At 38.9% G+C, this 15,498-nt stretch overlaps 1 protein-coding gene across 7 annotated transcripts in view; it reads right to left on the bottom strand.

Annotated features, from left to right (window-relative positions):
- ebf1a (EBF transcription factor 1a) overlaps positions 1 to 15,498 on the bottom strand; it is a 114,457-nt gene that overhangs the window by 28,889 nt on the left and 70,070 nt on the right. For all 7 annotated transcript variants that reach the window (XM_043257894.1, XM_043257895.1, XM_043257897.1 and 4 more), the window contains exons 7-10: positions 10,169 to 10,250; positions 9,324 to 9,465; positions 2,618 to 2,748; positions 1,041 to 1,167 (exon numbers count right to left, since the gene is read on the bottom strand). In XM_043257894.1, coding sequence (XP_043113829.1) covers positions 1,041 to 1,167; positions 2,618 to 2,748; positions 9,324 to 9,465; positions 10,169 to 10,250 — 482 coding nt within the window. The remainder of the gene's footprint in view (positions 1 to 1,040; positions 1,168 to 2,617; positions 2,749 to 9,323; positions 9,466 to 10,168; positions 10,251 to 15,498) is intronic.

The raw sequence follows: 15,498 nt of genomic DNA, 5'->3' as shown, positions 1-15,498 counted from the left end.
ATTGCATGGTGGGGCCAACCTGAGGGCTGGACGCCATTTTAATGTGTGTGGAGACCGACAGCTCTGCTTTTGGTCTCCTGTTATTAACAGCTTTGAGTTTCAAACCAAGTTTGAGTGCTGTGTGCATTAAAACGGCACATTTAATCAAAAGCTTTCTTGATGGTTATTAAGCTTGAAGCTTTAGCAAAAGGGGCACATCTAGAAGTGCAGCCATAAAACGGGGTGACCATCTGCCCTCTGTTTTGGAGGGTGTGTGGCTGTACGTGTGTTTGTAGGGTTGTGTGCGAACGTCTGAATCCCTCCCTCCACTCCTCCCCATGTGCTCGCTGAATAGGCCATGAAAAGGAGCCAAGTCCAGCGCCATAAACCCAACGAGCATACTCATTCACACCCACGAATGCACAGGCATATACATAGACACCTACTGAGCCAACAATACCCACAGCTGTGCACTGTTTAAACCTATTGATGAGACAGGCCTTTAACATTGCTCCCTTCAGCGTTTTAACGCTCTTCAGAAAAGCTGCGCTTGTACTTTGACTGCAAACTCTAAATTTAAACTAAAAAAGCTGCAAGATCAGCGAACAAACTCTTCACCTCTTCCTCCACTAATTTCACTTGTTTTAACATTAGATTCCATCATACACTTCTATCATGAGCTTCCTTTATTCTGGAAGTATGAAGTTAATTACTTCTCGTTGGCGGAACTCCCAATATGTAGAGTGTACAGTAAACTCATTTTGAAGCCAGCAGATATCACAGGTGACCTCTTTTTCCTCTATAAGATAAGCCCTACATTTCCCTTATCTGTGCAGGCTGCAGGATCTTCCTGGAGTTCGAGGCACAGCCATTCGTATTAAGCTGTGTGCTCAGGAAATAGGTAGGATTCCTTTATGGCATAGGTTTCTCGCTACAGGAAACACTGGGTGACTTACTCAACCCAGACTGACGAGAAATCAAGAAGAGTTGAAAAGGAATAAGACATGATGGTTGTATGCAGCTGGCTGAGTACAGCTAAGGGTGCTTAATGTTATTCTTACCTGTGTAGATAAATCTGCCCGGTGTACCTTTGCAGAACTGCTTTGACTTGTAGGACAGAGTGACCTCCACAACCCCGGGAATGTGTCTGGGAGGAGTCTGAACTCGGATGGCGTGAGGGGTAATGAGCTGTAAGAGAAAATTATAAGCATGTCTTTTTGGGTTTTTTTGGTTTACTTTTGTTAGCAAAATTAAATAGATTAAATAGGTTGAAATAAGGCAAAATAGTAATATTAATACAACGCTAAAAATTTTACATCACTTTCATGATTCATTATTTTATTTCCAAAGGATAAGATTTTTTTTTAAACATTCTGTATTTTCATTCAGTTATTCAATTATAATACTGGTGTAAATATGTCTACAATTTTTTATTGATTATATGTTCAGTGCTGTTTTTATATTAGTAAAGAACAGTAGTTAGTATACAGTATATAATGTGCAGTCTGTTTTATGGCAAGTACATAGATAATCTACAAAGTAGTACTTTTGAAAGAATTGAAAGAATACCGTGCCAGTGGTAGCTTTCATTAATTTTTTTCTGCAAATGTATTCTATTCTGAACATATCCTACAGTATATTTTGAGATGCTGAGAGCATCATTGTCTCAGTTATTATTTCCATTTTGTCCCTCGTTTTAGTCAAAAAATATCAGTGCTGCATATTATATTTATGAGAAGTCACTGGTCAGTACTGCAAACACAGATGACCTTTTCTATTAGATTGATATGGTGACACAAATCTCACCATGCAGCCAAGTAAAGCTTTTGTTTGTGCAGATGCAGACAATCCAAGTCATTACAACATTTTTATTTTGTCCTCCCTTTAGCACCTAAATTGCCTGACTTTTGTACTGTACAACTAGTTCACAAACATACAGCTCCCCATGTCTAACAGCAACCATGCTAGCTGAGCTATTAAACAGTATTGCATTGTTCTCTGATTAGACTATGATTTGACTGCTTACAGTGTTTGTGAAACTGTGCTCAATCGCTTTTGAAGAGGATCCGTGCAACTACAAAGCAGCTGCGAGTGCTCAGTTTCTCTGAAAACGCTCTGTCATATTCAAAGCCAGCAGCACTGGTGCTGCTTTACATGGCTTTAAACTGTCCCTTTCATTGCTCACTTAGCTGGCTTTCATATGCCAGGCACTGCTCTTCTCACCTCTCAGATAAATATGGCATTGTCAATGAGAAGCTTTTTATAGAATTACCTCTTTCATCTAGCTCTTCCCAACATGAGCAGAGCAGAAACTGAGCGAGCAAAAGACCAAAACAGATGGACAGACAGGAAAACAGACAGACTGGCTGACCAAAAATGAGAACAGAAGCATTATGCCCATTCAAACTGGCACGCGTCTTTGCAGATTTGTAAGCCAAGTGGATTTTGCATCTTCTATATCAGGCATATTTGCTAATTAGGTCGCTTAACTATTGTAGTTAAAAAGGTGCATTAATTGCTTTATCTTTGTGTTCAAATTAGGTTTGATACTAGTTGTGATTCCGAAATCTCTGTTGTTTTTTGGCGAGAGCATACAGTATTTATTTTTGGCAGAAGTTCTCATAGAAAGGTAACTGACCTCACTCCAGACCAGCATGGTGCCAAAGATGACCTGTAGGCCGTCAAAGAAGTTATCACCAATGATGATGACTGTGGCACCCCCTGTCGTCCAGCCTTCACTGGGACTGATGGCCTTAATGCAAGGGGTAGCTGTTTTAGAAAAAGAGGAAAAGGAAAAAAAATGAATAAGACAGTGAGTACTGCATACAATGAGTATTCCATCCAATAAACAACAAGTTTATCTCGAAAAGGCGTGTGCAATATACATTAATTATGACTATATGTATATGCCTGTACACATCAAGACCTGTAAATAAATAATACATAAATAATGTCAAGAAGCATCAGAGTAAACATCTGGAAGCAGCCAGCAAATCATTACTCGTGTGCATTACCTGTGACATAATTTCATGCACAGACTAAATACTTAGGAAATAAATCTAAACCTGTGCAACTGATTTCTTCCTGATTACGGCAAATAGATTTATGAGCCACACTCTATTAGGAAGCTTTAGGCACAGCTTAATGACAAGTGACTGACTCATTAGAGTCGTCACATATGATTAGACTGTGGCCATTCCTCTGCGCCGTCCCCATATGCTTCCTGACAGCGGTGCGAGCATGAGAGATGACGCCCGCTCACCGATCATTTATCTCAATCTACCCTGTATAGTAGCATGATTCACTGTTGTGGTTGCCTGGAAATCACCTGCAACCTCACCCTGATCATCTCTAGCTGTGTTTTGGGATCTTTAGATTGTTGGCACCACCACATGAAGAAACACAACTTGAAATCAGAGAGTGGAGTGGAGACACAGCAATGTGTCTCCTCCCCACTCAGTGTTTTGTAATGAATCTGCTCCAGCTTATTCTCTTATTCTGACTGGTGACAGAATGCCCCCACTCCAAATCCTCTACATAGTTCAAATATGCACTGTTACAGTTCATCTGTTAAGTCCTTCTTTACTCTAGTGTTTCTTTATACTATTGGCTATCGACTTATCGACTTAAGATTTATTTAATACGCATATAAAATGTAACAATTTGATATATGTACTCTGTGTATATGTATGCATATATATATGTGTGTGTGTGTGTGCACGTGTGGATACGAGCCTCTAAGTGCCATCTGAAATGTTCGAATTTTCATCTAAATTTAGCTTTTCACTGCCATTAAAGTGAAATAACTGAACATAAGCATAGGAGTCTATGCAAAAAAAAATAGTCAAATAGTTGGAAATGTAATTGTGCATGCTCATTTTTCACAATTCTCACATTTTAATTGCTTTGCTGTTATCTAATGCTCACTTTTTTATGCTTCACTATTTTAACAAGTAAAAACAAGTAAAATCATGTTTGCACCATATCCATATAGATGTAAGGGTGATGCATTAGTACGATGAACTTTAATTAGACTGCATTAGTATGATGAACTTAATTAGACTGCACTGTGTATATTTTGTATATTTTTGCTTGATGATTCTCTGCATGTCTTTTGCAACTAATTTCTAGTCGTTCCCACACTCATGTTCATCTGTCATTTATTTTAATTTATGTAAGTTCAGTCCTTTTGCTATTGTTAAATGATATATGCGACTTATGCATTCTGGTCCACAGACGCTCAGACTCGGTTGACCAAACTGAGAGCAGACAAAACAGGGCAACAAGACACATAGTGAAAGCCCCCCTGGTGCTCTGCTTATGAAAGGCATAATTCCCCTCCGCCTTTGTTTTAGTCATGGACATAATTAATGAAATCTGAGGGTCAGGCTGGAAAAGATCAGTCAGTGATGAGTGTACAATAGCAGCACTCCTCCCTCCAACCCCTCCTTCCTTCCCCTCTGGGGGTGGAAGGAGAACACGAATGCTAATTCCGCTTGATTATACACACACCTTTATTAAATATTACACTGACCCCATGTGTGCGCGAGGAGGGAGGGGGCCAGGTGCGAGCGCTTGTTTTATGACACTCGTGCAAATGTCATGAGCGCCGGAGTTCGCCAGGCACAGAGAAATCCGGAGTCCTTACAGCAGTCGATCAAAAGGCCAGGCGCCCTGGGACACTCTGAGAAAACAGCAGCCAGCCATAAAAATTCAACACCTTAATGAGTTTAAATTTCATTTCAGCGTGTTGAACTTTGGCACCGGATTCTAAAGCTCGGTGTCTCACTGAAGGCGCTTTAACCGACTAATTACTGCTGTTCCAATTTGCTGCTGGATTTAAATAGAAGGAAAAGACATGAGGGAGAGAAAAAAGGAAAAGTAAGAGTCCTCTGAGACAGAGAACGGGAGACTCTGTTGTCCTCCGTGACTCTGGTAAGAGGACTGAACACACATCCTTTAACAAGCGTTACACACCGCTCTGACTGTAGGCAGGACCCCTGGATGAGGGTGGGGGTCTACACTCGACACTCGTATGATGCACCTAACTGAGGCAGACGAGCAGCGGAGGCAGATGGCCTGTGTGCAGGAGGTGCTCGGTGCTGCTGATAGAAACTGAACTGAGATGAGACGGGGCTGTAGGCCTGGTGTGTGTCAGCCACCGGCGATGCCCTGGGAAGAGCTAGCGTAGATAATAGCAGGGGAGTTTCACCAGCAGGGGAAAAATAGTACTTCACAAAACTGTAGTTTGTGAAGCTACTAGTACAATCATGCTACCTCACATTAAAAAGCAGTTAGCATGACTACAAGCTACGAATGAAAAGAAGCTAGCTACATTACCATTTCAAAATTTGGGGTAGGATTTCTTGAAATAGTAAATAAAGTATAATCCAGCTGCCACAGTCTTAAGTCTTAACTATGATCAGTTTAATGAAACTATCCTTTATGCAGAAAGAGCTATATTTACCTTGTACAAAAAATAATGAGGATCTTGCATAATTATCATACATAAACTGCATTTGAACACAAAACAAAATACATGCAGTGTTATATATAATAAGTAATTTTTTTTTGTATAATAGATTAGGATTAGATTAGTCAGAAACATTAATAAAGGAGATATACTGTAAGTGTTTAATACTTTTTGGGTGATTTTAGGACATTTTATAACCATGTTAAAAACAGAAATGCTAAGTAATAATATTGCAAATGCAACACTGTATAGTGATGCATCTGTAGAAGACTTTTATAGTCTTCCAGGATTCATGTCATATTTGCAGTGCCTTTTTGCTGTGGAATGTTTTCCTGAAGATACATTGCATATTACAAATTTTAGATTAAGAAACTTCATTTTAAAGCATTTCAGTAACCCCAAATATACAAAGCAAATCTCCTTAGACCAATCAAAATATCACATATATTCTGTGTACCAGCCATGTAGTAATTTTCAGAAGTGAAGTAATCCACTTTTGCGGCATTGAGGACTTCCCCAGCTTGTCTGTGCTCTTTTTTTTCCTTCTTCGAAGCTGTGTTGTGGGTGACTGCTGGGCATAATGCAATTTGGCGGCGTGATAAACCAGGAGAGATGAAGAGGAACGGTGGAGCAATCTGTGATGGTAATCTTGGCCTAAGACGACTCTTTTGCAGGGTGCTGAAATTGTGCATGGATTAAGCAGATGGTGGAATGTGAATCCATCTGATAGGATTAAACTTTGGTGCCTCCTCTGCCGCCATCTGTTCCCTTACACTGCATGCACGCGTACACGCGCTCGCTCTTACACACATCTCAGATACAAGCACAATAGCTTTCTCTTCTACAAACTAACATTCTCGAGCCCTGCAGACACCTCTTTCCACCACAGTGCGTTTGTGACATGACCTCATGTATCGGTGCCCTCACTTTACCCTCGTCTCTGCAGCCCAGAGCAATCAACACACATGCACGCCATATCTGACAGAACAGGCTCATTAGCTGGAGGGGAGTGGAAATGGTTTAAAACTGACACAATAATGGACAAGAGAGGCTGAGCAGAGGAGAGAGAAGGGAAGTGTGCTGTTGGTTATTAGAAGGCCATATTTTATGTTGATCTTTGTGGGAAAACTTACAGAATTCTGTGGAATGGATTTAATTATTTATTATTATATTATAAGCATTATTATATTAGCTAAAATAGTTTACAAAAAAAGACACAAATTTATTATACTCATCCAAAATATCAATGAGATTGTTATTTCAGCAAATTTTGCATTACATCACTTGCTCAGCAACAAATCCTCTACAGTGAATGGGTGTTGTCAAAATGAGTCCAAAAAGTTAATAAAAACATCACAATAACATCTATAATCTCAGTACATTGATTAACATCTTGTTAAAAATGCATGTTTGTAAGAAACAAATGCAAGTACATAGTCCATAATAACACCTTCCCATCCACAATTGTTTTGGCAAACATATATATTTAGAACTGACTATTTTCTTTTGTAAACAGTGCTTGATCTGTCCTTATTCCTCTTCTATGTCAGATGAGATAACTTTTTCCCTACAGAAAACTCAACTCACATGGATTACTGATGTTTTATGAGCTGTATAAAGTCTTCTTTTGATAGCACCCATTCACTGCAGTGGATTTATCGGTGAACAAGTGATGTAACGTTAAATCTAATGAAGAATCAAACTCATGTTCATCTTGGATGGCCAGAGGGTGAGCAAATTTTCATTTTGGGGTGAATTATTCCTTTAATAAGATTATACACAAAGGGCAGAAATGTGTAGAACACAGTGAATGACAGGTGTTTCAGTTTGAAGCGTAATTTAGTTATTACAAGAACTCTGTATTGAATTTTCAATGGCACTCTGGCATTGTTCCCGCATTGCCCTCCAAGAAAAATATATCTATATGTGAATATCAGGGTTTTATATTAGACATAATGAGAATTACAATATAAGCCTGTCTGTCTCAGAAATTATCCTATATGTTCTTTTGGAAAAAAGAGAAGGAAAGAAAAATAATAAATCTCTACAATTTTTCAAATATGTCCAGGCTTTAGAAAACCGACTTTTTTAATCTTCTCAGTGCCGTGGAAACTGTGCTTAAACACTGAAGACGTCCCCAGGAGAATAAAGAGAACTTAATCATCATCAGCATCATCATCAAATCATCATCATTCAAATCCTCGGTTTCTAATCATAAATAGAGGTTAACAGTCCAGCTGAAAAATATGTTCTTCTCTAGAATCATCCCAAACATAAATGAGAAAATGATTGGATTTGATTGCAGCCGAGGATCAAATCAGTGTTTAAATCATGTCCACATGTTATTAGACAGATTTAGGAGGGGCGCACTATAACCTGCAACACTAGAAGAGGACAGCAGATAAAGCCACACGCCGTTCAGAAAATAAATGCTCAGGGCTTAAGCCTTAGAGGTCTCATAAGACACATGTTCAAACCTAAAGAGAACAGGCCACTTGGGGAATACTGCGTTCACTGCTCTTTTCTTAGCCCTGGTGCATTGCTGGCGCTTTAATGCACAGCTAGTGTTGTTATGCTGTTTGTTAGTCAAATGAAAGTCTGGTTAGCTCAAACCACCTGTAATATTTGGCAGCGGCGTGACTTGTTAGTGGCATGACAGCAGCACATTGATGAAACACGATTTGCTAAATATGATTCATTGTGAGTTGATTAAATGGTCACAGTCCTCTTTCATCCATTGGAGAGTCAAAAGTTTCATCTGTGCAAAATTGCACCTCGCATCATTAAATAATAAAGCGTGCAAACTCGTTAAAAGAAGTTTGGAAGGATAGTGTGATATACTGTAGTGATTAAAGCTCTGGCCTGGATGAAAGGTTTCAGGTTCAAATTCATGTCTTATGATAAAAACTAACTTTTTCTTAAGGTCCTGGCACAAAATTTTGTGACCAAAAAAGGTTCATTGTCAGCAGTCAGTGACATATGAAGCTCACTGACCAACTGTGTGGGCACTGAAATCTGTGTGGGCAAATCTTTCACTAAAGTACAATTCCTAGTCAGACAGATTCCTGTTGAAATTAAGTAAAATTGCATATGGTAATACAAGAATATATCTTGAAATATACAGATTTTTCTACCCTACTGGCTTGTGTGTGTGTGTGTGTGTATGTCCTAACGCTTATGCTTAAGACAAGAAAATACAAACACTTTATCTGTATTAAAGATATTTGTAGTGCTTGTAATAGACAGTAACACAAAATAATGCGCAAAATAATACCCATCACAGTGTATTACCATTGTTTTCATCATTTAATTTATGCTTTTCCCGTCTCCTTCATATGCCGAGACAACTATAACTTGATTTCCATGAACATTGTGGGTTTGTAACACTCAGATCCTTGTTTTATCCTGATCATACAAGACTATAATGACGAAGAAGATGAGGGAGGGTACAGGAAACCAAAATCTCTATTTTTGGGATATCATCTGGTGACAGCAGTTGGTCCGAAATAGCACTCTTCAGCTTTAAGTTTTGTTTGTAAGTTTATAAGTTGATGTAAGGTAAAATTAACGCTATAGCCATGATGGGCAACCATCTGTGCTCATGAAACCAAACCATGAAACTACATTGTGTGTAACAAAGTAATTTCGTTTTGCTGAATGGTGTAAGGGATGTATCTGTTTCAAATAAAACAGTTGGCTGTGAGGGAATTTTACATTACACTACGTATATTATTCCTGCAATCTGTTTCTTCCATTCGTCTTATGTTTTCTGTCACTATCCGGAAAAAAAATTGATAGAAAGAGTTTGTATAGGACAAATGTGTGTTCTTTATTTCTCAACAAACCGCTTGTGAACAGAACGTACACTCACCGTGTTCCAGGTATGACGGAGTGCCTTCAGACGGGTCCAGCCTGCGTGCTCGGCGTCCATGTTTAGAGTTATTGTGTACAAACATGTTATCAGACACAGCCAGGACGTGTCCATCCACGCTCACCGTCGTAGACACCACCACCTGCAAGAGACGAATGACGACCGTGCTTCACTTGACCCGCAAAGACACACTCTGTTCTTGTATACAAATTAATACGTAGCTCAAACAAACAGCTGAAGTGTTGGAGCAGCACATACACACGGTATGCCTGTAAGTAACTGCTGACTGATAAATTGACGAACAGGCACATTTCACCAGAGAGCCTGGAACAATGACAGCAGCTAACAGCTCTCACAGAGCTGAAGACGAAGACTAGAGGTGTCCCACAGCAACTGAGGAGCCTCTTGATTTAAATGGCTCTCAGGCTTTGAGAGGTCTCTCAATCTCAAGAGAGGAAGAGGCTTGATGAGACTTGGCAAACACCGCTTACATTATCCCTGTTCTGGGCAGCCACTTCATTCGCTCAAAGCTTTCTTTTTCTTGCTCTTCTCTACATCCATATCGCTTTATATGTTCTCTCTTGTACTTACACTTTATCTGTTAAGAAAACCTTTTATTGGTCAACTATTTATACAATGTTATCAATTGAAAAACTGAATTTATTAGGCCATATTTTACAGTATATATTTAATGATTTCAATGTTTATGTTAATTTAAGGTACAAGTCATTTAATAAAAGTTATTTATTGTATTTAAAGCTGATTAAATCACCAGCATTTCAGGTCATTTCAAACTATTTAATTGTTGAAATTTACAATTTTTATTTAATTGAATGTGGTTCTACCTGAAATCGCCGCATATCTCGTGGGTTCCCTGCATTCTTTAAGCAGTTCTGGTTGCATTTAAGGAAGAATTTCAGGAAAAACCTGGAAAAACACAGAATAACAACATTTATGTATTGTTAGGTATTGCATTAGATCTAATATTTGTTGTTAACATGCATCTGTCTATTCTGTGCATTCATAAGATCACAGTTACAAGTTACACACTTACACACACTGATCTTAGAAATGAAGCACACATTATCCATTGAGAAACGGAAGTGTTTTGTCACCTCAAAGTGCAACTAGACATAAATCTGTTGAGATGTTCCTCATAAAGTAGCCATAGTAGTTGAGAATCCTTAATAATTATTGTATAAATGAAAGGTGTATAAATTCAGCATTTACATGCAACTACTCAACTACCCAGGGCAACGTCCAATATTGTGAATATTACTGTGCCATTCATCATTTAAATTAATAATGTGTGTAAAATGGTTTGTAAGTGTTTATTATTCATGGGTTTTGAGAACAGTGTTTTTATGCTGAATCCATTGGGCTTGTCAAATCTTGTATGGCTTTGATTCAGTGTGTTTTCTCTCCTTCTCTGTTGTCTGAAATTTACAATATTAATTAGCACAACGGTGTTTCACTCTTTTATCTTCATTCATGGTTTTCTGGATGACTACACAGGTAGTTGAGAATCAACGTCTGTCTGCAGCATCTATCCACTATTCTATCTGCTGTCGCTGCTCGAACAAATGCATTGTCACTTAGTTATTTGGTGCTGAAACAGTTTATCATTGCTGGAGTTTTAATTGTGTTGTGAATTCAATCATTTTACACTCAGCAAGCAACACATACTTTTAGTAAGCTGTCTTCTTTTCTGTTCCGCACAAGAAAGAACTCAAGTTTAAATTTGAGAAAATGATGACAAATTTTGTGTTTTTAGCCAAACAATCCTTTTAAAGAAGCTCAGAAATACACATTCTATGAAATTCTGCACTACATATATATATATATATATATATATATATATATATATATATATATATATATATAAAAATTAAAAAAATTCTGATGGCAACTAAAATAAGTTGAAAAGGTTAAAATGAGTTAAAAAAAACAATAAATATATTTTATTCATAAAGTTTACTTCCTTTAGTCAAAGATAAAGTTTAGGTTTATGCCAGTCTGTAGCAACTTATTATAAAAACAACAGAAGCCAATGGAAAGCCCCCACTGCGATATGAAAACAATGTGTGTGTGTTGGCTTGTGTGTTCAGCTGGCTTGTTAGTGCTGAAGGAATGTAAGATGCATAGTCTGTGTGTGCTGTCTGTATTCCTCTAGGATAAGCGGTCCAGGTCTCATCCTTTGCTCTTTAATCTACTGTTTGTGTCGCCCCTCTAACATCTACACCATTTCACATCCGTGTGCGTCAATCCATTCATCCCTTTCTCATGCCTTTGTGCCTTATAGCATGTCAGATGGAAAATTCACACTGTATGTGTGTGTATATATATACATATACATATATATATATATATATATATATATATATATATATATATATATATATATATATATATATATATATATATATGTGTGTGTGTGTGTGTGTGTGTGTGTGCACGTGTGTGTGTGTATGTGCGTGTGATTTCAAATATGATATCACACACACCACTGCACATGTAGATCACAACTTGTGTGTGTGTGTGCATTGATAAAAACATGTTTGTGTGTGTTATCCACTGTGTTGTTTGGGTAAACAGATTAGCGCTACAGGCCTCGTCTATAATATCATTTAAGAGCTCTAAGCCGTGGCTTTCTTCCCCACTGATTCTCTCCTGCAGCTGACCCTGTCTGAGCGCTCCTGACCTGTCCCTTATTCTTCCACGCTCTCGCTTTCTTTTTCTTACTCTCTTTCCTGCTTTGTGTGGAGATAAGTCTGGGCTTAACCCCATCGCTGACATCACGCTCTCATAGTCCTCCTAAATCCCCTGCAAAACCCTGGGTGCCCTCACTTTAGGAAGACATCCTTTGTCTTTCTTTTCCTCCACGCTATGGATTTGTCCTTCTGGTCTCCTAACCGCACGCCACGTTCACATAAACACTCACTCATAGTTTTTAGAGCCCTCATCCACATGTGTAATGTGGATATAGTTTGACTTTGTTGACCCTGTAGCTCCATTAGCAATAGCGAGAGTACTCCAATGCCTACCGAACAGGGATGGGACATGTAATCACACGTGTAATGTTTAATAAAGTGCGCACTGTCCCCTCCGTAGGGCACTTCGGACAGGGACCTTATGCTTTTAGAAGAGATTGGACAGTACGTTGCAAATGGCGTGGATAAGAGCACTTCAATTAGAGAGGGCTATTACCACAGTCAGCATGAGGAAGAGGGCAACGCTCCAAGTGTCTGATGGGTAGGATGAGTTTAAGTCAGAGCACAGAGCCTGACCTGTCATACATACTGTTCTGCTTAATAACTCTTACATTGTACTTTTAGACACATCAAACCGGCCGCTAATGAAAGTGTAACTGAGATGGAAAGAGTACAGATGACGACGTGAAAGAATGAGAGAGTAGCTGCGCTGCACAGAAACAAGTTAATGTGTGACATACTGTGATGTGATGTACTGATATACTGTTGTTTCCTGTGCATTTTGCAGTGCCCTTTTGACTGAACACAGTGGGTCAAATATCCTATAAAGTTCACTTTGCAGTACACTAATGGGTGATTGCAGCTTACCCAAGCCATGAAGAGGGGTAAGAGTGAATGTCAGGCCGAAAAAAGAAGGAGAGCAGTGAATTAAAGCAGCAGTCGAGGGGTGATGGAGTTGGTGTACGCAGGGTTAATGTAATCCTCAACAAATTGACCTTTGACCTCGGTCTTTCTAGAGGTCACATCTGTTCGCTCAGCTCTGGCCCGTTAATTAACTCTCTTGCAGGGTCGCCCGAGTCGGACACTCAACCGTTAAGCCTTTGCGTTATTCTCCTCAAATCTCAACCGAGGAATGATTCACAAAAAACAAAGCCTGTTTCGCTCGACCTCAAATTAAATGCAAAAAATCCACACAGGAAAGTGCTCTTTACTATCAGACACCCACTCAGGATGCAACGATCACAGAAAAATGCACTTTAATAAACCAAAGAGCGTTTGGGAAAGTCTCTGCAGCCTCTCATTGAGTTCGAGTCACTCCTAAAAGCTCATCAAACGAAATCAAATTGCCCCCCCCACCCGTGTTTGCAGTGATACTTGTAGCCTAAGTCACTAGTGCTATTGATTTAAATGCATTTGACTGTAGCTGTGAGGGTGGTTTCAGATGAATGATAGTGGCGTGCAGAGAGAGCGGCTGATCTGGAGTCAGCACTAACTGCGGCAGCATGGCATTAGAGCATGTGGCATGTGCGAGTATGGTATTACCCACACTCTCAGTAAATGAGACCAAGTCAACGGCACCAGCCATCAATTATTCAGAGGCTGAGATGGCAATTATGGCACTGAGCACAACCAACATGAATATTTTATGAAGGCTAACGCAGACCATAAGAGTGTGAGAGGGGGAGAGCGAGAGAAAGAGAATATAAATGTGTCCATTTCTGGGAGACACAGCCAATGCCAGTTCTTGCCATGGAGCGACACTCAAAGTGCCATTCGGTATGGCATGATATCTTTCTTCATCCGCTCTCTCCTCACCTTACACCATCTTATCTTCATTCCCGTCCCCCAGAATGCCTCAGTGAGACAGCAGCATGGGCTGTCTTAATGGGAACAGGGGCAGATGTCCTCTCAAGGCAGCTCTCCATTACCTCTACTGTGTGGGCATGATAGGAATGTTGCAGTTGTTTAAAACACAGAGTTTGAGTTGTGGCTAATTGAGTAAGGCGACACCATGTTGACGAGTGATAGGCTAATCTTCTGAGCGGCAGCGTTAAAGCTGGGCGGCCCTGTAACTTGCTGTCCGTTTCAGCCTCTGTTTGTCATTCACTCACTCTCTCTCTCTCTCGGGCCCCCCTTTAGAAAAACATATCTCTTATGCTTTGAAAATACACAAGTGCGACGGTTAGCTTCTCTCCTGAACGTTCTCTAATATACTCATAATTCCTTCAAGACCAGATATTGCAAATAAAATAATAATAACGCAAGTAGAACAATTCGACAGCTACAACAAGTCTAACCTTCCCCTCTCTCCGCCTTCAGGCAAGCAGAGACCAGTAGGCATGTTGTGCTGACAGCTCTAAAATTGCTTACAATACACATCTCCAAAAGATCTGTCCCAGGAAAAAAAAGAAGAAATATCACTGGCTTGCTTAGCTGGTCTTTCAGATGTCTTATTTTTCCCTCCTCCCTCCATTTATTATGGCTGGATTTCTGCACTGGCCTGCGAGTTTGGTGCCAAATGCAACCGAAGAACTATTTCAGAAAGAAAGAGAGAGAACGAAGAAATGGAGAGCGAGGAAAGAGTATTCTCTTATCATAACATGAGAGTAGAAAAATGTACACTCTATGTCTTCTATTGTCTACAAATGTTTCCTAAGAATGAAAGCATTATTTATTTTTAGTCCTGTTTAGCTAAGCTTGTGTGGACTGTTTTGGTGCGCAGAGTGCATTTATTTATAAAAATAAACACTAATTTGTCATGTACTGTATATTAAATGTGCACTGGTAATTTTTTTCTCATCTGAGGTTTTAATATATATACATTGTTACAGTGTTAAATATAAATGCTGTTTAATGTATCTATTGATGAATAAAAAGTAAAAACAAAACAAAAAACTTTAATAAATGAATGAATCCACAAAAATTAGGCAGCACAACTGTCTTTACCATTGATAATAATACATTTCTTGAGTGGCAAATCAGTATATTAGAATAATTTCTGAAGGATCATGTGACACTGAAGAAAATTCAGCTTTAGAGTAAATTACATCATAGAGTAAATTACATAATAACATATTTTCAAATAGAAAACATGTATTTAGATTGTAATAATATTTTACTTATTTATAATAAAGGCTGTTTTTTTAAATTATAAATTATTTTACATTAAAAAGGCAGCCTTTTATAGTGCTTTATATTGTTAACCCTCCTCTTATTTGACACTTTCACCAGTGGACTAAATGAGTCATAGTTGACTAAGTTGCACATGCACTGTGTCTGCATTATGCTGCATCCATGCCACTAGTTGTCAGTGTAAGTCCAAGACAACCATTAGCCGGCTAAATATAATAAAGAAAAATATATATACTTTGAAGCATCATAGTATATTGTATGCACACTCTAAAGAGGGTACAATTAATGAGGCCTGTTCCTCTCACTATACCAAAGCTCTTAAGCATTAACCG

This window comes from Puntigrus tetrazona, chromosome 14, assembly GCF_018831695.1.
Source record: "Puntigrus tetrazona isolate hp1 chromosome 14, ASM1883169v1, whole genome shotgun sequence".
Taxonomy (NCBI): Eukaryota; Metazoa; Chordata; class Actinopteri; order Cypriniformes; family Cyprinidae; genus Puntigrus; species Puntigrus tetrazona.
This window is presented reverse-complemented; position numbering and strand designations above follow the sequence as displayed.